This window comes from Meleagris gallopavo, chromosome 22, assembly GCF_905368555.1.
Source record: "Meleagris gallopavo chromosome 22, MGAL_WU_HG_1.1, whole genome shotgun sequence".
NCBI classification, from domain to species: domain Eukaryota; kingdom Metazoa; phylum Chordata; class Aves; order Galliformes; family Phasianidae; genus Meleagris; species Meleagris gallopavo.
In genome coordinates this window covers 9,601,712-9,624,993 of record NC_139425.1, presented here as the reverse complement: position 1 = coordinate 9,624,993, position 23,282 = coordinate 9,601,712, and the positions used below count along the sequence as shown (strand labels likewise).

The window sequence follows — 23,282 nt, the reverse complement described above, 5'->3', positions numbered from 1 at the left end:
GCTGCATGCACGCATGTCCTTGCAGATACGTGCACACATGAGGTATGTGTGCCTGCAGAAGAGCACACGCTTGAGTCTACGTGTGCAAATGTGCACACGTGCACAGAAGTGTGCAGGTGTGAGCATGCAAACGTGGGTGCGAATGTGCACACGCAGGGAGCAGTGCAGGTGTGTGCGCATGCAAATGTGCATGCACAGGTGCCAGGTTTACCTATGGAAGTATGCATACAAACGTTCATGTATGCACGGAAGCTTGCCGGTGTGTGTGCAAAGGCGCACAAGTGCAGGAAGCGTGCACGTGTCTGTGCAGGGCTGCCCGTGACCTTGTACACCCGCATGCACGCGCGCGTGAACACGCATTCAGGTGCCCGCAGCTGTGCGCATGCGCATTCGGCTCAAACGCCTCTCCTCTGGACCTCCAAGCACGAGGGGGCGCTCTGCTCCCTGTGCCTCCCGCGGGAGCGGAAGTGCCGCCCTGCACTCTGGGTAGCCCCGCCCACTCCCGCCGCCGCTTCCGCCGCGTTCACCACCGCCGTCACCGTCGCCGCCGCCTCGGCTGACCCGCCGCCGCCGCCGCCGCCATGAACAAGAAGAAGAAGCCGTTCCTGGGCATGCCCGCGCCCCTGGGCTACGTGCCGGGCTTGGGCCGCGGGTGAGTCCGTTGCCAGGCCCTCGTTACCCCCCGGACCTCGGCCTCCCCCAGCCCCGTTGCCCCTCGCGGCCCGGCCCCGGGCCCTGTGGAGCCTCCTTTGGAAACGCATTTTGTTCTTTTCTCGCTTCTCTACCCGGGCGGTGGGATGAAGGAATATCCTCGCCTTGCGGGGGGTTCTTCTCAGGTTGCGTCACTTTTCCGGAGCACCCCGTCCCTGTGGGGCCCACAAATGGTGCCCTGGGGAGCGCTGACCCCGACTGTGCGGTTTCTGAAGGCTCAGCACCCCCTCCTCCCATCCCCACGCCCCGCAGTGCTGTACAGCTTGTGGGCCATCTTCTGTGTTGTGTCCTGCCGAGACACCCTGCAGCAAAGAAAGGCCCAGTGCAGGAGTGGTGAGCATTGTGATCCCGGTGTCTTTGTAGCTAAACTTTCCTCTGCAAAAGAACAGATGGTTTTTAAATTTTTTTAATTTTTCTTTTAACGTTGGCTCTATAGGGATAGGAGCTGGCTGGTGCCATGCTTACAGAAGGGCGATGTTTTTATTACTTGGCTTTAAGTAACGGTTCTGGCTGGCTGGCTGTGTAGCAGTGAGGTTACAGCGTGCTAAAGAGCTGTCTCTGATTTACCCACACAGAGCCACAGGTTTCACCACCCGCTCTGATATTGGCCCTGCACGCGATGCCAACGACCCCGTGGATGACCGCCATGCCCCGCCGGGGAAAAGGACAGTGGGGGATCAGATGAAGAAGAATCAGACGGCTGATGATGATGATGAAGATTTGAATGACACCAATTATGATGAGGTGATCTAGTAACTGATCTAGAGATGCTTTTCCCCAATCAGAAGAGACATCCCTGAGCTCCCAGTTCTCTTCCTTTGAAACTCTATATGAGCTGAGGATTCAAGGCCAGGATTTCCTGTAATCTCCTGACAACCCTTTTTTTTTTTCTTCCTTTAATTGAAAGTCTATTATACATAATGATATATGTTTGCAGTTTTTTATTCTGCTTTTGGACTCCCTATTGTGGTTTTATTATCTATACAGAGCACTGAGAGTCTCATGACGAGGTCCATAAATAAAACATTAGTTGATGTGTTTTATGGGATGTGCTTTTTTGTTCCCCTTCACAAATGAAATCTAAACCGTTGTGCTTTGATATGTACTCATGTGGCCTGTGCAGTCTCTTGTATTTAAATCCCACTTTGGTTAGTTAAATGTTGTGTTATTCTTCTTGTTTGCTTTTAGTAATGTTTAGAGTAAAAAGTTATTGATGGAAGAAAACGTACAAGATTTTTGTTTCTTGCTTAATAGAAGCAAATTAGAAATAGAAGCAACTTTGAAGCAGTTTTACTTTTGGAATGGTGAGGTACAATAAACAGCAGGGATGGTAGAAGAAAGCTGCTTTTATTTAAGGGATGTGTTAGTGTGATGCAGTGTTGTGAGGAACAGCCTGCTCACCCATTTTCAATGTCCTGGGTGACAGCTGGCTGTACTAAGAACATAACAGGAGCTTTAAACTGAGGATACCGCTTTTCCTTTCCTTCAAATTCTTAGTTCAATGGATATGCTGGCAGCCTCTTCTCAAGTGGTCCCTATGAAAAAGATGATGAGGAAGCAGATGCTATTTATGCTGCTCTGGATAAAAGGATGGATGAACGAAGGAAAGAAAGAAGGTAGGATTAATTAGAACATTGGTATGGAACGCTTTCTAGTTCATTTGTGATTTAGAGATTTCTTCTGCCTCCTCCATTCTCCATTGTAAATGTTATCCTTGTCTACTAGCTGAAGTGTTGAGAAGTTTTATTTGTGCCTCTTAGACACGGTGGCAATAAATCTTAAGATTGATGGGTGCTTTGCACAACTTACTGTGAGAGTTGGTTTGGAGTTGAATTTGATTTGGTTGAATTTGTTCACTGTCATTCATTAAGATGATTTGGGGAAAGCTGAGGGAATGGTTTTGACACCTCACATATTGCATAACATGCTGGAAATCATTAGAAAAGTTGTGTGATGTGGGTATCTTGTAAACCAGTGTCAGTTAACTTGTTAAACTCCTGGCCTGCAGCTAAGAGGATGGTAAATCCTGAAGTTTGCTTGGTTAGAAATGTTTGTTTTTATGCTACAATGTTGTCTTATGTGATGAGGGACCTCAGTCACAGTTGTTTATAATCTGTGCTTGGAAAAATTCGTTTTGCCTTACTTCTGATGGAACACATCTTTCTGTGATACTTTGCTTAAAGACTCCTGAGTCTGAGCATAACTTCTGTACTCCTTTTTCCAAGGGAACAACGAGAAAAAGAGGAAATAGAAAAATACCGAATGGAACGACCCAAAATTCAGCAACAGTTCTCAGACTTGAAAGTAAGGAAGAATACTGTGTTCAGTGTGACATGTCTGTGTGAGCTATGGGAGGTGACTGTTCAGCATTAATTTGCTCGGATTCTGTTCGAGTACTTTGTTATTCTCCAGATTAGAATTACTTTCCTGAGAAAGCGAAAGGATCTTTATTGAGAGCTGCATTCAGAGTTACTCACTGTTGTAGCAAGTGATTATGAGATATTTTTAGGGGCAAGTGGGAATATGTTCTGTGGGAATACAGTTCTTCACTCTGAGCGTTTTCCAGTGATTACACAGCTTAGTGAAATTAATGTAAATGTATGCTCTTGTTTTGTGGATAATTGTTACTTTTGGTTCTTGAGAGGGCAGTAGACTTTTCATCTTTGGAGGATGAATAATTTGTTGCCTTTGGAATAGAATAGGAGTTGAGAGGGATCTACTGACTCTAAATCTTCTGTTGAATAAAATATGCCACTTAAGCTACTGTTTAATGGTTAGTAATAAAGCATGCTGCTGCAGGCACTGAGGTTAATTTGTGTATTTGCAGTGCTGTCTTAAGAACAAATTGATTTGGAATCTCAGACTGGACTAAAACCAAATTATAATTAAGTGCATATAATTCTTTTTTACATTTAATTAGGAAAACATCTGATATTTGACCTGTAAGTCTTTAATTCATCTTGAATTCTTTAAAGAAAAAAAAAAGAATAGATCCATTAAGGGCTGTGAGCAGCTTGAAGAAATAAATGTCTAAAAGAAATAACGATGGCAACTCATGTTTGAACAGCGGAAGCTAGCAGAGGTCACAGAAGAGGAGTGGCTGAGTATTCCAGAGGTTGGTGATGCCAGGAACAAGCGCCAGAGGAATCCTCGCTATGAGAAGCTGACTCCTGTCCCTGATAGCTTCTTTGCAAAGCATTTGCAGTCTGGGGAGAATCACACTTCTGTGGACCCACGGCAGACAGTGAGTATGGAAACAAAGCTGGTGGTCTGAGCTGTGCTTTGTAAGAAGAGACGGGTTGACAAAAATCCTGTTGTAGTTTGTGAGTCTGTCAGAGGAGCTATGGATGTTAAATTCCTGTGCTTGCTGGAACCTTTCAGCACGTACCCATTAGCAGACAAAGCCTGAGGATGGACAGCGAAGGTTTGCATCCTGTATTAAAAGCAGGCAAAAAGTTTTACTTTTCTCTGGCTGTAGAATGGTGATAATGAAATTTTGGTGTGCTTAATCAGTGTCTGCTTCTGTTGCAATAATGTCTTGCAGAAATGAAACAGAAAATTAAGTGAGTTCACCTAGTGGTTTGCTCAACCCAGGAGCCTGCATTAAAATTTAATTTTCAGTTGACATTAAGGCAGATAGTTTTGATTGTTGCTGTGCTGCCGTGGAATACTCTGGTCATACAGTTACAGTAGTAGCTGACTAGCCCTGAATCAGCACCAGATGTCTGTGATTTCTTTGTGGATGTTGATGTTTAAATGTGCTAGGCTTGTGTGCTTGTATTCAAATTTTTCATTTACTTTCTTGTTCCTATTTTGCTGACTTGGCTAAATCTGTAATTACCTTCTGATTTGTAAAACCTGTGTAAGAAGTGCCTTGTGATTCAAGGAAGCTGCTGTTCTAGTTGTGTTGTCATCAGCGCAGGGGAAAAGGTCAGAAGTAAGACAGGCTACTGACATCTATGCCTGGCAGTCAATCAATAAGGGCAGGTGGGCAAAGACCCTGAATTCTTTTTTGACATCTCAGAAAACATTTTCAGAATTTGTTTCTCTCACTCTTGTTCCTAGCAATTTGGTGGATTGAATACTCCATACCCAGGGGGCTTGAATACTCCATACCCAGGAGGAATGACTCCAGGCTTAATGACACCTGGGACAGGTGAATTGGATATGAGGAAGATTGGCCAAGCCAGGAACACCTTGATGGATATGAGGCTAAGCCAGGTGAGCATGCAAGAAGGAATGTGCTGCAGGTGTACCAGGAGTGGGTGGGGTACTCCTAATTAAGACCTGGTTTTAGGATAGTCTTTCTTTCTCTTGGGTTGTAGGTAGGAGAAATAGCTCAGCTATGACCTCTTGGTCTTATGTATGGATTTATCCAGGACGGAATGCTGAAAACATTGTTCTCCTGTTGTTGACTTCCATTCTATTGATTTTCTTGTTTAAATCTGGTTTGCAGTAAAAGGATGGGCTCTAACTGCTAAGGATAAAAGTCCTTTCAGTGACTGAAAACAGAAAACAAGCAGCTTAGTATTTTCAAATAGGTGCTATATTTTAACTGCTAAGTTAAAAGTAAGCCCATGTATTTTAGAAGTGAGGGGGGAAAAAAGCTAATAAGCAAGGACTTGTTTTGCTGGTTCCTTGGTCACGGTAACAGATAAATGTCTTAAGATTTTTTTGTATAGGAGCAGTGTCTTTTCCAGTCTTGAATGTGAGCAGGAGGGCTGTGGGGCTGTGAATGATCACTTCAGTGGTGCTGACTTCACTTTCCTAGGTGTCTGATTCTGTGAGTGGGCAGACTGTGGTGGACCCAAAAGGATATCTGACGGATTTGAATTCAATGATTCCCACACATGGAGGAGATATCAAGTAAGTTTAAGAAGGATTAGCTGGTTAAGCTTCTTAATAATGGCTGTGATCCTGCATATAAATGGAAATCTGTCTCAGCGGGTGGCTTTCAGCTAACATCTGACTTGTAAAGGATGACAGGTGAGTTTTTGGTACGTGCAAATTTTGATGATAAAACGTGAACTAAATCAGTGCTGTTGCTTATTAGCTTCCAGCTGCGAGTGCTTGGCTGTAGTTCCTAAATAATCATACCTACATACTAAACCAATTCTCTCTGCAATTGTTATGTTAGTGAGTATTAGCAAGCTGTAGCTTCTAAGTTGTCACCAATATGGAAACGTGTGAGGTCACAGGTACTGTGTGTCTGAGTGGGCTGTGGCAAAACTAACTAAAGTACTTAGTGATTCAGGAGAGTTGTTTGCTAGTGTGCTGAAAACATTCCTGCCTGTCTTTTCTCCTTCATTAGTGATATCAAAAAAGCTCGTTTGCTCCTGAAATCTGTACGAGAAACCAATCCTCATCATCCACCAGCCTGGATAGCATCAGCCCGACTGGAAGAAGTCACTGGCAAACTGCAGGTGGCTCGGAATCTCATCATGAAAGGAACTGAGATGTGCCCCAAGGTCAGAATTGCTTTGCTTCCCTGTTGATCCTTGCAGGACAGTAGCAGATTGTGATTACAAGCAGCAGCATCTCTCTGTTAAGCTGCTATTAGCTATAGACTGATACTGCTTCGCTTTGTGCAATATTAAAAGAACTCATAGTTAGCTAAAAGCTAAGTTCTTGCTCACAGTAATCCTTTTGATATGAAATAAGGCAGCTTCTTTTTCCTGACAGAGTGAAGATGTTTGGTTAGAAGCTGCTCGGCTTCAGCCTGGAGATACAGCCAAGGCTGTTGTGGCCCAAGCTGTCCGTCACCTCCCTCAATCTGTCCGAATCTACATAAGAGCAGCAGAACTGGAGACAGATATCCGTGCAAAGAAACGTGTCCTGAGGAAAGGTGAGAGCTGCTGCAGGGCCAGGGAGCAAAGCCTGAGTCTCTGTTTGTATTGTGTTGTAAATTTTTCAAGAAGTATCTGTAGGATTTTAATGCTTTTTCTTTTTTGCCTTCTTAGTGAAAATAGTTGTTAATAATGTATGGAAACGAGTGCTGTTGAGTCAGAGTAGAGTGGCTGTCATACTTGTAAAATATCTCTCAGCAGAAAGCTGCTGTTACAGAGCAATTGCAAAACAATGTTTTATTTACTGGAAGCAGTTCCAACTTGGTGAAGATTAGAGAGGTAGATGAAAGCAATTCAGAAATTATGGTCTGAGGGGAAAAGGGTGTTTTGACCATCATCTCTTATTTGTTAGAAGATATGTCAGGCTTTGTGTATGAGTTCTGGGTTGTCTGTAATTTGCTGGAAACTGCAGTGATTTCTGGTAGAAGAGCTTTAGAGGCTCTGGAGTTCTTATATAATTGATTGCTGTGGGCCTTGAGATTTGTTTTAGTGTAGCAATTTGTGTTCTCAGCAAACAGCTTTTTGGTGTGGTGCTTATTTTAAAACCTTACGTCTTTATTGTATTGAGCTTGGAGGTTTTTCTCTTTTATGGAATAGCCATCTTTTCCTAAACCTGTTCTCTTCTAACAGCAATTTGTTGTGTTGTCCTGAAACCAGGTTTTCCTTGCATGTTCACAGTGTTCTTTGATTACTTTAAATTGATGTGCCTGTATTCACCAGTACCAAATGGCATCGATTGTGTCTCAGACTTAAATCTAGCCAGGAAAGGGGTCTGTATTTAATGCACTTAATTACATCCCTGTGATGCAGTCTACAGTATTAGGTTGACTTGGCCTCAAAGGATGTAAGTTGCCTCCTGCCTCTTACTGTTGTGTAAATTGCATATTGGTGTGAAATGGCCTCGTAGAGCATGGAAAGCACTGTTTGGTAGCCTGTTTTATTTTCACTGGCTAAACAGTGCATTGTTTTGTGGAGCATTGCTTCTGTGACACCTCGTTCTTCTGCAAGAATAATGATGGATAATGATGGATGTTGAATGAGAGAATGCTTTTACATGAGCAGAAGTAGATTTGTAAGTCCAGCTCTGGAAGGAAAGCGTGTTGTGTGAAAGCAATTGCTTGTGCATTAAGCTCAGAATCTGTCCTTTCACTTTAAGCATTGTATCATATTCCAGTTTATGGAACCACCTGCTTAAACTCTGACACAAAGCTGTTGGTGGAGTTGAAATACAGTTTATCCTGCTGCTTGCAGTCTCTGTGTGTTAGGAATCAATTTCACAGTGCCCCTGTTCTATCTAGGGAACATCAGCAATGCAGCACTTGGAACTGTTTGGATGTACAGCCTTAAGATAAGAGGCAGTTTAACCCAGTGTTTACTCAAAAATAAAGAAGGCTGATGGCCAGGTGATGTCACTGAGGTGTGGTGTCTCATAGTGTATTTCTCTTCTGTCTCTTGGCTTCGTGCATTCCTACCATCCAGCAGAACCTCTGGAGCTTTTAAAGCCTGGCTAAAGACAGCAAGCTGAGTGTTCAAAATACATCTCAAGGTGTAAAAATCGAAAGCTCTATCTACAAAAACATGTTCTGTCCTGCTGAGCAGTGCTTTCAGCTCCTGCAAGCTGATATTATTCACCCAAAATGCTTCAGAAGAATCTCCTGCTGCTATAGACTTGAGGTGGAATGGTTAATGCCCAGAATCTCAGTGCACACTACTTGTAAATGTTCTGTGCGTTTCTGTAGATGTTAGATGTGCTCTGAAGTTCATGCTCAGCAGTGTGCCTCAGCCTTCCCAGGAGTGCTTAAAAGAACAGCAATACCTGGAAGCCAGGCTAATTCCAAAGTAGTTTTAGATGCAACTTTCCTCACCTCTCTGGTTCTGCAGTTACGCTTTCCCCGTTGGTAAAGGATGTGCTCAGTCCTGTGTTGCTGTAGGACATTTATGTAAGGCATGGAAATTCTAGAGAGTCTAAATTCTTTATTAGAGTAGTATAGACTTATGCATTTGGATTTTTTTATCAGTGTTATGTGTAGTAAAACAATATCTCAGGTATTCATCAGAGTACAGAAATCCCTTTTGCCATGCTGAGATTTGAGGCTTTGCTCAGCTAGGTGTTTTACTGCAGGATGTAATTACAGCTTGCAGTTGGAAAAGCCCTTGTCTTGGCCAAACCTGTTTCCAATTAAAATTAAGATTTTCTTTAAATTTTATTTTCATTTTAAGTTCCCATGGTTGAAACAAGAGTTAATATAATTACAGTTCTCTCCCTTTTCTCTTGCAGGGAATTTATCTGCAATGGTCCTAAGTCTTAAATGTATTATCTTTGAAAACTGCATTTCTCTTTGGTAAACTTCTTTCTCCTGATTTGCATTACTGTTTTTGCCTCTGCAGCCCTTGAGCACGTTCCAAATTCGGTGCGTCTGTGGAAGGCAGCTGTGGAGCTGGAAGAACCTGAGGATGCCAGAATCATGCTGAGCCGTGCTGTGGAGTGCTGCCCTACTAGTGTTGAAGTAAGCTTGAGAAAACTCAAATACAGCAACCCCCTGCATTCTGCTTTAGGTTAGCAGTAGAGCTTTCAAAACAGAAGGCAGGTGAGCGCTGTAGTTTTCTGCCAGGCAGAAGGATGTGATGAATAGTGGATTATAGGTTTTTTTTGATTTGCCTAGTAGTCATTATATACTTCATTTTCCTATGTAAATTTTCCTGCTTGTTTCTGGAATGCCGAACCAAAGCATCTTCTATTCAGCTGTTTAAAAAAGGATATAGGCAGTAAATATTAGAGCGTAAGCCTGCCAAATGAAGACGGTACCTTGAGATGATTAGGATTTAGCTTTGAGGACAGTAGTAGACTCTGGTTCTGCTAGTTCTGCATTGGTGTTCTGCAGCCTGCTTGTACAACATGAGGACAGTTGCCAACTGGTAGCAAACAGAATAAAGCTGCTCAGCTCTTCAGACTGCTGCTGCCATACGGAGGCGATGTCGTCTCCTTGTTCTAATCTAAAGTACATATTTTGTTGCTCTGCAGCTGTGGCTTGCTCTGGCAAGACTGGAGACATATGAGAATGCTCGTAAAGTCCTTAACAAAGCCCGTGAGAATATTCCAACAGATCGTCACATCTGGATTACTGCTGCCAAGCTGGAGGAAGCCAATGGAAACACCCAGATGGTGGAGAAAATCATCGACAGAGCCATCACATCTCTTAGGGCCAACGGTGTGGAAATCAACAGAGAGCAGTGGATACAGGTACTGGCCTGGTCTTAGTGACCCGGATGAACCCTTCAGGTTCTGTTTTGAAGCTTCCTGTTTTTTGATGCCAGGTTAGAGCCCAGTTTTGCACTGGGCTCATCAGTTGAGGTCCCTGTGGAAAAAATATTAGGTGACTAAAACACTGAGGAGTGCCAAGGGCTGAGATAAGTGATCCACTGGGATGGCATTATGCTTGTTGAGCTGTGGAATGTCAGATTTACTTCTTGGAAAATAACCAGCTTTGAGTTGAAGCAGCTGCTGCCTCAAGTAAGAGGGAAGGAAGCTTTAAGCCTCCAGTTAAGGATTTATATGTGCTCTACATATGTCTTTTCTGGCTTAAAAGACACCTGTTTGCCAGAGAGGTCTTTGTTGGAGGGTGTTGTGAGAAGTCGATACTAATATTGCATATGCAGCAGACAGGAAATATTCTGTTAGTCCTTTATTGGCTCACAGTGCCTCCTGAGGCTGTGCAAAGTAGGCACAGCTAACACATGGAGCCAGGTTTTCTGAGGATGTTTACAAAACACAGCTTCTGTGCAGGTTCATCACACTGTTACAACTCATCATTATATTTTGGAACTTTTGTTCTAGAAAAGTAGCAAAAAGTTCTATGGATTTCAGTGCTTAGGACACCTTTGAAAACTGTGATTTTTGAGTTTCCCAAGTTAGTGAGACTTTTCAAATACTGTTGTTAAATAACAAGTGGCTTGATGTTCAGGTTAAAAGAAGTTTCCTTCTGAATATCTTCAGTTGCTGTGTTTTAACATAACCCTATAAGCCAATTTACAACTGATACCACTTGCAGTGGGTCCAGGCAACAAAATGTTCCTGCTAGTGTTTAAGAGTGTCTGTTTAACATTGAATACTTTAAGTTACTGATATTCTTGCTAGCATCTAAATGAATTACAGCACTATAACAATTAAAGATTAATTTCAATTTTCTATTTAAAAAACAGCACCACCACCACCCTTTGCATCCTTGTCTTTCAGCAAGTCCCTTTTCAGTTCTTACAGCTGTTCCATTTCTGTTACCAGACTTAAAAAACCCAAAGCTACAGAAAGCTCAGTAGTTGTGATGTTACAGTTTGTTCTTATTCTGCATTTCTTATTGGCAGAGTCTCTGTATGGCCCAACCCTGAGGTGGTGCTGGAAAGGTCACACGTTGTCACCATTCAGATTGTTTCTGTGTGCAGCTCTAGCACCTTCCTTATGGGTGTGCTCTCTAGTGCTGAGATACGTTTAATAAGGTATTTGTAACACACAGTGACCTGTAACGTCCCCTCACGTGCTTATAGACAAGGAGCTGATGTTGCAGAATCTAACTTACTGTGCTGATGTCTCAAAATGAGCAGCTCTTACTCTTGTCCCCAGGACGCTGAGGAATGTGATAAAGCTGGAAGTGTGGCCACATGCCAGGCAATCATGCGAGCTGTGATTGGAATTGGGATTGAGGAAGAAGATAGGAAACACACCTGGATGGAAGATGCAGACAGTGTACGTCCAGCTGTGATGCTGTGGTTTTTTTTCTAAACTGGGGGAAGTGGAACTGGAGCCAGGAAAGTAAGATTGTTTCAATCACTGAAAGTGGATGTGATGTGCACAGCATCTGCCTGTGTTTGGCCAGCCCTCCTCTGGAGAACTTTTTTTCAGACTTGAGTCTTCATTAAGCAGGAAGTTGGTGACTCTTAATAGATTGTTGATTTCTTTCCTTACTTATGGGCTGTCAATGAAGATTAATGTCTTGTTCAACAAATTAAGAGTTGAGTTTCAAGGCGTAAACATTGTAGTTGAAGAGGTGATGTAGGGTTGAGCAAAGTGTGTAGAAGTTTTACCACGTTTTCTTTGTATTTGGGGAGTAGTTTAAATATGTACTACAAACTAAATTATATTTTGGCACGATACTTGGGCACTGCAAGAGACAGTTGGAACATTCCTCTGGGCTTCCTTTTCAAAAGCTGATCTCAAAGTATGCAGTGCCTCAATTCATATAGTAAGTTTCTGAGTTCTGTGTTGAATTACACGTATGTTGTTGTCTTGCTCTTGATTTCACTGCAACTTTAAACTGACTTCTGCTCTGCTTTTCCTTAGTGTGTTGCTCATAATGCTCTGGAGTGTGCCCGAGCCATTTATGCTTATGCCTTGCAAGTTTTCCCAAGCAAGAAGAGCGTGTGGTTGAGAGCAGCATACTTTGAAAAGAACCATGGAACAAGGTACGTGCGCTGCGTCATCCTCGGCCGAAAGTCTTGTTCCTTCTGAGTGCAGTGTGATAGATTGGGAAGGGAGAAGAGCTGCAAGGTCAGCAATAAAGTGTACTGTTCCACAGACAGAATTAGTTCAGCTGGTGAAAGCTCAGTGGCGTCGTTTGCAGACCTTTGCTGTGGTCAGATTGCTTATTTTCTATGTGAGATCGTAAAGAGTGCTTTAGGAGAAGAGATTACTTAATGGAAGTAGCTATGGATAGGTGAGGTAGGGATGGTCATCTTTGAGAAAGCATTCCTAGAAAAAATTGGGAATACAGAATGACACATTGCCAAGAAATGCAGCAAGTGTTTTGTTTAGCTTTTGTAGATAAACTACTTTAATACTGAGTCTGAGCATCTCTGGCATTTTCTCATAATGTCAAATTATGAGTATTATACTGTCACAGCTTGGGCCTCTTATTTTGGTGTTCATTCATGAAACTCCACACATCTGAACCTTTCTGTACACAGTTTGTAATAAAGCAAGCTGTCTGTATAGTAAGCTCCTCATACAGATGGAATTAGTCTTGCTAAAGCTAACATGGCTGTTGTGTGGAAGTGACTGTGGAAACAGAGTTCTGTGTCATGCTTTTGGAACAAGTGTGTCTTTGCCTTTGATGTTGTTCTCCTGTGTTTCCTGGTGGTGGCTGGCCTTTAAGCTCCTTGTTCTACATTAAGTGCATTTTCCAGAGGAGGAAGAAAATGTCAGTAAGATCAAGCCAGCTTCATCTAATAATTCTGAAAAACTTCCTGTCTTGGTTTCTGCTGAGGTTTGTTTAGAAGACTGGCTCTCTCCAAGACAAATGAGCTGTTTATGCGCAGAGTCTCTCTGCAGCAGCCATCAAACAAAGGTGTCTGAACAATGAGCCGTTTGTGGAGCACTGATTTCAGAACACTTGTGGAAAAAAAGACCCCACCCTTTCCTTGTTATGAAACAACTTATCAAGGTTTACAGCGTTGGACTTTGCAACAGTATTTATAGCGTTGAGTGATAGTGGAAGCCAAGTGTGAGAGCTCGCCTTTGGCAGTGCTTTGAGCGATTGTAACTTGCTCTTTCTTGTCTCAGAGAATCCTTGGAGGCTCTTTTGCAGAGAGCTGTTGCTCACTGTCCCAAAGCAGAAGTGCTGTGGCTCATGGGAGCCAAGTCGAAGTGGCTGGCAGGAGATGTGCCAGCAGCCAGAAGCATCTTGGCCCTGGCTTTCCAGGTGGGTGTGTTAAATTTGTGTAGTGGTGTCAGTGCTCACCTGATTGCTGCCACCTCTTGATATGGGGAGATGTCCTCAGTTCTTGGATAGTTTTATTTGTCAAAAATGTTCAAAAATGTAAAATATTAGCAAGCTGGAAGCAAGAATGCATTACTGCTCTCTTAGTGTTACCACACCAAGTTGTGAGTTCACAGATCATTACTATTAGTGCCATTGCTTCTATCATACCCAGCCATGGGTCTGCACTGTCTTGTGCTTGCTCATCTGTCTTCACACTTGACAGGATAGTGATCTGCCCCAATTAGTGAGGTTGCTGTTTTACCTTGGTTTGGACCAAATCCACTACTTTAAAGCAAAGCGAATGGAACTGTCCACTGAATAGTGGAAAATGGGTAGAGAGGTACAGTTCTCACATGGAATGAGGCCTCAGGAGCTGAGGAGCAAAAATAAATGAGAGCTCCTCAGCAAGGAGGTGAAAGAGACTTATTTCCTGAATTTGATCTTGGTTCTTTTTGTGAATATTCTGAAGATTTCTCGACATGATTGTTACTGAAATGACTTGTATTGGAGGAGTGCTTTTCACAGCCCTCTGCTGGGAATCTGAGCTTCAGCATTTTGTTCAGGGACAATGAAGTGAGGGTCTCACTGTGACAGACTCTGATTTTTGCAGTAGTCGAACTGCAAGTTCAGGAGATCAAGCATTAATGCTTTTCAACAGTTGAGAAGCATCCAACATTTCAACTGAAATGTATCTTTGTGTTGCACATCTGTTTCATAGAATTTCTATGAACTTCAAAGGTCAAAGAAGATCGGGAGGAACTTAAACTGAAGAAAAAGTCCTAATGTGGATTGACAGAGCTCTGACTTCAATTTTAATCTGGATCAAACGAAGGATTAAATCTGCTGTTGATTCACTGCATGCATTTCTCTGTCATTTTGTGTTCTTGCAGGCCAACCCCAACAGCGAGGAGATCTGGCTGGCTGCCGTCAAGCTGGAGTCGGAAAACAATGAATATGAAAGAGCAAGGAGGCTGCTGGCAAAAGCTCGCAGCAGTGCCCCCACTGCAAGGGTAGGGATGTGAGGAGGGTGGGTGGAGAGGCCGAGGCTTCTGGTGGCACTGGGGGAGCCGAGTCGTAAGCAGGAGCTCCTTCAGTTCTGTGGCCTCAAGTGATTGACCAGATGGCTCCCTGCCATTGCCTTTTGCAGGCACCGTAGCACTTCTCCAGCAAATTGCAACACAGAGTTGTGGCATGATGGGAACAGAGGCTAGGATCAAGTGAAGGGTTTCAAATTTTTTCATACAAATGGCAAAAGTCAGGAAATTCCCAGTTTACAGCTGTTTGTATAATGTTCCTGTTGCATAAAAGCGTGTCTTGGAGAAAAGAGTGAAAACATTTTTCGCAGAAGACTCAATTATGCTGTGCTAAAGGCAGTGCTCATTGGATTTATTTAAAGTTACAGTCTTGTGTTTATCTCTACAGTTGCTTCTGGTGTGATAAATCTTGTCAATATTTAGCTGTGCATACAGAATCATTTTAATTTGTCCAAGTAAGAGAAAAAACCTGGTTTGCTATGTGGAAAATTGGATCTTTTAGATTATCCTCCTCTTCTGTCAGTCAGGGAGCCTTCTACTCCAAACTGCAGCTCATGAATAACTTTCCTGTGAATGCACAAACATGGGAATCCACTGCACCGACAGAATTCTTGTTTTTCTTGCCTTTTTTTTCCCTAATGGCTGCTGGTGATAAACACCTCTGGCTCTTTCTCAGGTTTTTATGAAGTCTGTGAAGTTGGAATGGGTGCTTGGAAACATTGCTGCAGCACAGGAGCTTTGTGAGGAAGCCCTAAAGCACTATGAAGACTTCCCCAAACTGTGGATGATGAAAGGACAAATCGAGGAACAAAAAGAGCTGGTAGAGAAAGCAAGGGAGGCTTACAATCAAGGGGTAAGATGCATGTTATTGCAAGCTTGCTTTGTGCTTGTGGTATGGACAGATGTCTGTCTACAAGTCAGGATGGAGGGGGCTCTGTCCCAGATTAACTGTAGAGGTAATTTTGTTCTCTCCCTATCATTGGTTAAAACAGTAACAGAAAAATATCAGGGTGTTGAAATAAGCAGTGAGAATTTATCTCTTAGCCAGTATTGCACGTGCAAAATTCACTTTCTTGCTTGAGAGAGTTTGCTGTATGCTTGGCTACTTGCTAGCAGGGAAGTCATTACACAGTAATTCTCTGAGACCTGCAAGGACTAAAGCAGAACTTCTTAACAGAAGACCTTGCTAATAAGGTTAGGTAAATACTGTAAAAAGAGATGGTCTGCTGGGTACTCCTGTGTCTTTTAAATGGTAATTGGTGTCCTTTTGTAGGAATGCTCCTGAAACTCACCTGCCCCGAAAGTAACAGGGGAGCAGTTTCTGCCAGTGTCTGTATCCTGATGGCTTTGTGAGCTTCAAGAGCAGTGTGTTTCCTGCATACTCTGTGATGTGATTTCATTATTTGTTAGAGCTCTCCATCTCTAGATGGAGCACAGGATATAGATGTACTGCTAAGGGAGATGTATTTTTTTATTTTTATTTTTTTTGCTTGGCACTGGGATAGCTCAGCCATAGCTGGTGTACTTGCTGTTTTGGTTATAGCAGAAACTAGATTTCTGTTGCTCAGTGCTATAAAATTAACTAGGAGAAATTTGAGAGATGTGGTCACCTTTGAACTCATGAAGATGTAAGGAAGGAATTCCTGTTCTATGAGCTTATATTGTTTTCAGATCTACATAGTAACCATACCTTTTGTTATTATGTTAAACAGCTGAAAAAGTGTCCCCATTCCATACCATTGTGGCTTTTGCTGTCCAGACTGGAAGAGAAGGTGGGGCAGTTGACCAGAGCAAGGGCCATCTTGGAAAAGTCTCGCCTAAAGAATCCAAAGAATGCAGATCTCTGGTGAGTTGTGTAGACATGAACTTGGTTTGAGCTGTAAGGCCAGTGCATACTTCAGGTGTCTTACACCTCAGGTATTTGATCACAAAGCTTATGAGCACATCTATCCTGGCATTTCTTCTGGTTTAACAGCTTCTGAATATCAGAAGGGCTCTGGAGGGCTAGTGTGTAGCTACTCTTAGGAGCTGGGGACCTGTTGTTTCTTTACAAATAGCTGTAGTGCAACATGTAGAGAACATGAAAATCAAGGGTCTTTTGTTTTTATGATAGATTAAAAATGATATGAGAAATTGACTAGGCCATTGTAAAATTATGTATTTTTAAATGGAGAGGGGTGGGAAGAAGTCCGTAATGTGATGTGTTCACATAGGCATATGTTTGTAATTTCCAGTGACCTTCACAGGACTCAGAGTTGATTTGTACATAGTGAATGTGTTACAACAAATATCATCACTGGGTTTCTTTGTTACCAGGTTGGAGTCTGTGCGATTGGAGTACAGAGCTGGGCTGAAGAACATTGCAAATACTCTGATGGCCAAGGCCTTGCAAGAATGCCCAAATTCAGGTGGGTTGGATCTCATTTTTATCTTAAACACAGTTATGTGTGTGCTCAGTTAGTAAAGGCTCATCTTTTTCCAAGATGTCCTTTCTGGCCACGTCTCAGAATAATGCATTTTAGAGAAGTGTCAGTTATTCTCCTACAAAGGGAGTGTTGGGGGTTTTTGTGAATAATGCTGGTTACTCTGTAGTGCCTCACATGGAAGGGGACATGGGTTGGTGTTGGCATCATTGATTCTGTGCTGCACAGTTTGTCAAGAGGTTTAGTGCAAAATAATGATGGATATGGGTGGCTTTTCTCTGAAGCTGGTAGAAGTCTGTGCCAAGGTTTAAAACTGAAGAAAGTCTCTCAAGCTTTAATAATTAGGGAGTTCAGTGGAAAAAGGATGTTTTTTCCCTGTCTCATTGGAGTATAATTGGCCAGGAGAGACTTCCTGTTGTTGGCTTGCCCACACTGATTACACTACTAATGAGGCTTGTGTGCTTCACAGCTTGCACTGACAGCAAATTTTAGTCAGTTATGATAAGGAGATCGTGTACCATGAGTGTTTTGTCCTGTTTTTTGATTATTTTAACTTATGATATATGCCCTATTTAACTTTCTTTAACTAAGTAGATTGGTTCTAACCAGCAGTGGAAGCATTTGCCTTTTGGGTTTGGAGGAGAAAGTGTATAATGTTTGGTTTTAGTTTTTGTTTCTGTTTTTTTTTTTTTGACAGAATTGTGGGAAGGCTTAATTCTTTAAAGATGTTGACATCTTTGGAGAGATGTCACTTAAGTAGAAAGAGCAGTAACCTACCACAGGGCAAGCCTTTTTAGTTTGCCTTCAGGCTGGGTTTTGAAAGGTGTTTAATTGATGACTGCTTAAGTCACCCCAGTGAAATAATGGGAATTAAGTGACTTTTGTGGCTTGATAAACTCACTGCAAGCTGCTTGCTGTGTGAGTGGGTCAACAAAGCAATAGCAGCCTTGTTTTGTGAATGACCTAACACTTCTTGTTTGCTACCTCAGGCTCTTTTGCAGAATCTGCCTGTTACAATGGAAATAGGCAGTAAGATCTCAGATTTTGTTTAAATAAAACAACTTTCAACTCTTAAAACTCTACAGACCAGGAAGAAAAACCTGCAAGATTTAGTTTGTTGGACACCCACAGAGACCTGTGTCCATCAGTGCTGATCTGGTTACCATTCCTTACGGCTGACATAGGGAGATGACACAGAGATAAAACTGAAATACAACGGTGCTTGTATCCTCAACAGGCCTAAAAGTAGAGGTCTGTGAAAATGGTTTGTAAAGAGTAAATCTTGTGAACAGGAAGGGAAGAGTTCTGCTGCAGTCTGTCACTGCTGTCATCTGAGTCGGTGTAAATTCCCATGTGCAGTTTATGGGAAGTGAGAGTGCTTTGATAGAGTCCTGGCATACCCAAGCTTTCAGGCTTTGCCTTGAAGTGATCAGCAGGTATGGTTGACTGACATTAGAAACTGAAGATTTCATGCTCCTCTGAGCATGTTTCCTTTCTTGTTTTTGGCAATGAAAGGAACTAGGGATTAAACCCAGCTTTCCTGCCCCTACCATGTCCTTCATCGTATGTGTGGAGAGCCAGCATCAATAATACTGTGCTGTTCTTTGGCACCCATGAAACTGCTCCCAAGTGGTGTACTTTGCACCTTGTGGGACTTCACCTGCCACTGTAGCTTTCCATTCAGACCAGTTTGCTGCTGCTAATGAGTTCCCCTCTGCTGCGTGCAGTGTCTTACGGGAAAGACTTAAGCTCTGTGCTCATCCACACTGGTGGTGTGGTACAAAACCATTCAGAACTGAGGGCTCATTGCTAAATTTCAGAGCACTGAATAAAGTATCCCTGCTGAAAGAGTGATTTGAGATGAGGAGGAGGTGCAGGGATAACTTCTGGGATGGGTACAGAAGTACTGCTTGCTTTATAGAGTGCTGGCCTGATGACAGATGTGGTAAGGGAGGTTTAATCTCTGGTTCACACTAAACAATCTTTCTACTTCACTTGATAAAGGAATCCTGTGGTCAGAGGCAATTTTCCTTGAAGCACGACCACAACGGAAGACCAAGAGTGTGGATGCCCTGAAGAAGTGTGAGCATGACCCACACGTTCTGCTGGCTGTGGCCAAGTAAGTTCCTGAGCTTGATGTAGTAAAGACACTTATTTTTGTGTAGCTGCATCCTTGATGAAACATTGCACTTGAGCAGGACCACGTGATGCTGGCTGCAGCAGCTCTAATAAGACTCGGAGCAAGTAGCAGCTCTCAAGCTGTCTCCTAGTAACTGCAAATCTGCTGCTCTCCCTTGATTCGGAACAAGGGATGTCAGCCTGCCCTCAAGCTGTTCTGGTGGGTTTGGGAATGCAGCATGGACAGTAATACATTCACACTGAGTCCTTTTCTACTGCTGGGTATTGGCATTTTGTGAAAACCATCTTTGTGCCCCTTAGATGGAATTTTGGCATGCTTTCAGATGAGCTAGGCTTACTTAGGTTTTACAGGATACGTTTGAAGTATTTTTGAAAATATGAACCATTCCTGCTGGTGGTTGTTTGCTTTTTAAGTGGCTGATGCTGTAGTCTTCATCCTTTCTCTCTATCCTACATTCTCAGATACTTTCAATCTTGTGCTGTGCTGTTATAGTCTTCTCCCTTCACGAATTTCTGCTATGTCAGTTTTCTTTCAGTTGTGGCCCTTCCTGGAATGCAGACTACAAGTCACACTGTAGTTTGCTTTGTGGAACAGGAAGATAGTCTACTAGGAATTGTCAGCTTCTCTAGATCAAGTTGTGAGGTTTCCAGTGATGAACAACTATTATTAGAATCGACTCGCACCATATCCTTTCTGATCTGATTGCACACCACTCCACAGCAGTTACGACTGGAACAAACTTCTCTTCCTTTGTGAATACCAGCAGAGGTTAATGCAGAAAGCATGTTGCCCAGAGAGTTGCCCAATTCTTTCACAACTCTTTTTTATAGGCCAAAGAAAACTGTAGGATATACTCCAGTGACTGCAACACTGGGTTCTGACAGATAACAGCTGCCTTGTTCTGCCTTAGCAGCAAGTGAGAAAAATGTTAACATTTGTTGAAACAGCTTCTAGGCACTTTCTGGTGCAACCTCAGGCAGTTCAGCAGCTAATCCCAACACAAACAGCTTCTGCCTTCCATTGTGACTTGCTTGTAGGTATGGTAGTACTGTGGTTAGTCACACATCTGTGGAAAGCTTGAAGCCTTATTCTGAATATGGCCACCACTTGCAGGTGTTTAGCCTCTGCTGTCATTGTTGGTGCCCTTTTAAATCACAGTTTATTTAACACGGAACAATCAGGAGTATTACAGGGCTTAAAAACAATCACATAAGCTGTATAATTTTATGGCTGGCTAAGCTCTTTATGAGGGATGGCTGTTTGATTTGATAAGGACCTTACTAGCTCAAATGAACTCTTTAATGCAAAGGAATGAAACCAATAGACTATTGACTCAGCTGGTTAATTACTGGGGAGAAATTTCAGGATTCACAAGTGCCTTTTTTGAAATGGCAGCCATTGGGCTGTGTGCCAGGGTTGGGTTTGAGCTTGGAGTGTTGCATACATGTCTTTCCTTGTCAGGTGGGGATGGCAGGAGAGCTTTCCTAGTCTGTGTGGTTGCATGCAGTCGTGGCTCAATTAACACGTACAATTTGCAACTGCTTGAAGTTATTTAATTGTTAATATGCTAAAATCAACTTGAAATAATAGGAAATGAAGAGGGAAAAAAAATAGTTGGATGCGTATAATCCTATTCCTTCCGACAGCAAAATTAAATGAATGAGTTAGAATCATAGAATGAGTCATAGAACAGCCTGGGTTGAAAAGGACCACAACGATCATTGAGTTTCAACTCCCTGCTATGTGCAGGGTCACCAGGCTGCCCAGAGCCACATCCAGCCTGGCCTTGAATGCCTCCAGAGATGGAGCATCCACAACCTCCTTGGGCAACCTGTTCAGTGTGTTACCCTCTGTGTGAAGAACTTCCTCCTAATATCTAACCTAAATCTCCCCTGTCTTACTTTGAAACCATCCCCCCCTTGTCCTATCACTATCCAACCTCATAAACAGTCAAGTTAGCAAGGAGTGAGCTCAAAAGTAGTGAATACTGCCCTTCTTTGGAGTGTCTGTCTCTTCCTTTGGCTGTCAGCAGAGGAAGCAGCGGAAGTGCTCAGTTCTCTTATGTCTCTTCCCTTCCCTGGGGGAGCACAGAATCTGGCGTTTCCTTCTTGGGAGAACAAAGAAATGAAATACCTGAACAGCGCTTGCAGATTGCTGTATTCCCCTGGAGAGGATGTTTGTTTATTTGCTTTTCCCAACAGGTTATTCTGGAGTGAGCGTAAAATAACGAAGGCCCGAGAATGGTTCCACCGAACGGTGAAGATTGATTCTGACTTGGGAGATGCCTGGGCTTTCTTCTACAAGTTTGAGCTCCAGCATGGCACAGAGGTGAGCGTGCAACTGGAAACACGGGGAGCCAGGGAAGGCAGCAGGAATCCCTGGTTGGTGTTGGTTACTCAGTGCTGGGAATTGCTGCAGTGCTGGGCACGGCGAGCTGCTGCTGCCTGGCTGGCTTACAGGCAGGAGGCTGGGGCTGTCACACCTGGTCATGAGTGAGCATGCACAGACGTGTGGTGATTTCTAAAAGGCACTGTCATTAGCAGAGCTGTCTTCCTGGCTGCTTTGCTATCCACAGTCATGCTAGTTCATGCAAAGACCTATGAAATCAATCTTCCTTCTGTAAAATGCAAGCTTTCCCATAGGAGGCTTTTCCTATAGTTGTGATGCTACATTTGTGCAACTTGTCCTGTGTCTTGCCAAGTGTTGAGCACGTGCTGCGTATGGACACAGCTGGAGGAACACTTCTAATCTCTATGGCAGTTTTTACTGCCTGATATTACTGAAATGATGGAAGTGTTATCTTCAGACTTCACAGCGACCTCTCGCTTGACCTGTGGGGCGGTAACACAAAGGAAATTTCTGCTGCAGTTTCTTTGGGGTAGCCCAAACCTGCTTGACTGTAGTTAGGCCAGTTTGTTCGGCAAGGCAGGAGAGTTGCTGCTGCTGAGTTGGAATTAAAACTTCCTTCCATACCGCCCTTAGCAGGGAGTAGGGGGCGAAGGAAGGCTTTGGGTAAGCGTTTGAATTGAGATGACGACGAAATGTTTGGCCCTTTGGAACAAACCAGAGCATTTACAGACTTGACATCTGTTATTTCTCTTCCGTGTAGGAACAACAAGAAGAGGTGAGGAAGCGCTGTGAGAACGCTGAGCCCCGCCACGGGGAGCTTTGGTGTGATGTCTCCAAAGACATAGTGAACTGGCAGAAGAAGATTGGAGAGATTCTTGTGCTTGTGGCAGCCAAGCTGAAAAATACCTTCTAGACCTTGCTGGCTTCAGCCACATCGATCACCTCTGTAGGACTTGTCTGCTTCCCTGCTTTCAGTTCTTTTGCCCTTACAGTGGCACAGAGCTCAGAGGACAGGAGATAGATGGCAATGTGAAAGATCTTTCCTCCAGGAGAAATGCTGATTCCCCCTCCTTGTTCCAGCAATAGTGCTCTAGGCTCACTCAATGCAGTAATTAGCACAAGTGTATCTAAATCTGCTCTGGATGTTGCTGCTGGTATAAACGCAGGGGAGCTGAGCAGTTCTGTAAGGCTGCATTGGCACTTTCATTCTGACACCTGAGTCCCCTCTCTAAATACAAGCCTTGTATGGTTTCTGATCTTCAGCAGTGGCTCTGGATTCCTCTGTAGCATGAAGTGCCTGTCTTTGTCCCCTACTCTGTGCACTTCTGGTAGTGTGTGGCCCAACTGTTCTGTTGTGTCTGAACCCTCTTGGAGGAGGTGGGGGGTTCTGCTGGGGTGAAGCTGGGCAGCAGAGGGGGATGGCTGGGGTGATCCTTTTTTCTAATCGATCTCCTCTGCTGGCAAACTGCAGCACAGCTCAGTATTCCTCAAACCTGACTAGATGGAGCATTTTGTGAAATTCCAGAGTGTACTTTTAGAGACTTCTTTTTTTAAAATGTACATAGTATAACCTTATTCTTCTAGATGCCCAATTTCATTAAGCACAGTCATATTTTCAAGTAATGAGGCAAAATCCAGCAATCCTTGAAATCCCTTTAAAGGAATAAGATTTCATTAAAGCCTTTGGGACAAGCTGCACTTTTACAGTGCCAACTGCTTTTTCACTGTGCATGTTTTGGATGACCACCTTCAGGTGCAGAGGGCAGAAAGTGAATGTTTTGGAAGGAGAGCTTTGGTGTTCTTGGGACCCTTTATAAGCTGTCTTCAATTTTCTATGCTTGGAATCTCTATTATTTTGACCTAATGAACCTAACTTTCTTGTGATCATTCATTGAACTTAGATACGTGAAAAGTATTTGGGTCTGTGTATGTGTGTCATATAATGTATTTAGCTGGAGGAAAAAGAAAACCTTATCAAAGGTTTTAGCTGGAAAATATGTATAAAATACAGCTTGTGCTTTGTTTCCTTA

General features: G+C 43.1%; 1 protein-coding gene across 1 annotated transcript; it reads left to right on the top strand.

The window, feature by feature from the left end:
• The first annotated feature begins 478 nt into the window (after window positions 1-478).
• Window positions 479-23,282, top strand: PRPF6 (pre-mRNA processing factor 6). Its single transcript, XM_085241532.1, has 21 exons — window positions 479-652; window positions 1,287-1,455; window positions 2,209-2,327; window positions 2,937-3,015; window positions 3,779-3,955; window positions 4,777-4,932; window positions 5,483-5,577; window positions 6,023-6,179; window positions 6,394-6,556; window positions 8,946-9,064; window positions 9,580-9,798; window positions 11,173-11,295; window positions 11,890-12,011; window positions 13,108-13,246; window positions 14,197-14,316; window positions 15,017-15,193; window positions 16,053-16,186; window positions 16,657-16,748; window positions 18,768-18,882; window positions 21,105-21,231; window positions 22,013-23,282. The coding sequence occupies exons 1-21, from the start codon at window positions 582-584 to the stop codon at window positions 22,163-22,165; spliced, it is 2,826 nt and encodes a 941-aa protein (XP_085097658.1). The 5' UTR covers window positions 479-581; the 3' UTR covers window positions 22,166-23,282.

Bases quoted from the DNA above. Each gene is read 5' to 3' on its own strand.
- PRPF6 (XM_085241532.1), top strand. From the start codon at position 582: ATGAACAAGAAGAAGAAGCCGTTCCTGGGCATGCCCGCGCCCCTGGGC. The intron at 4,933-5,482 runs GTGAGCATGCAA...TCACTTTCCTAG, and splicing joins TGGATATGAGGCTAAGCCAG to GTGTCTGATTCTGTGAGTGG. The intron at 5,578-6,022 runs GTAAGTTTAAGA...CTCCTTCATTAG, and splicing joins ACACATGGAGGAGATATCAA to TGATATCAAAAAAGCTCGTT.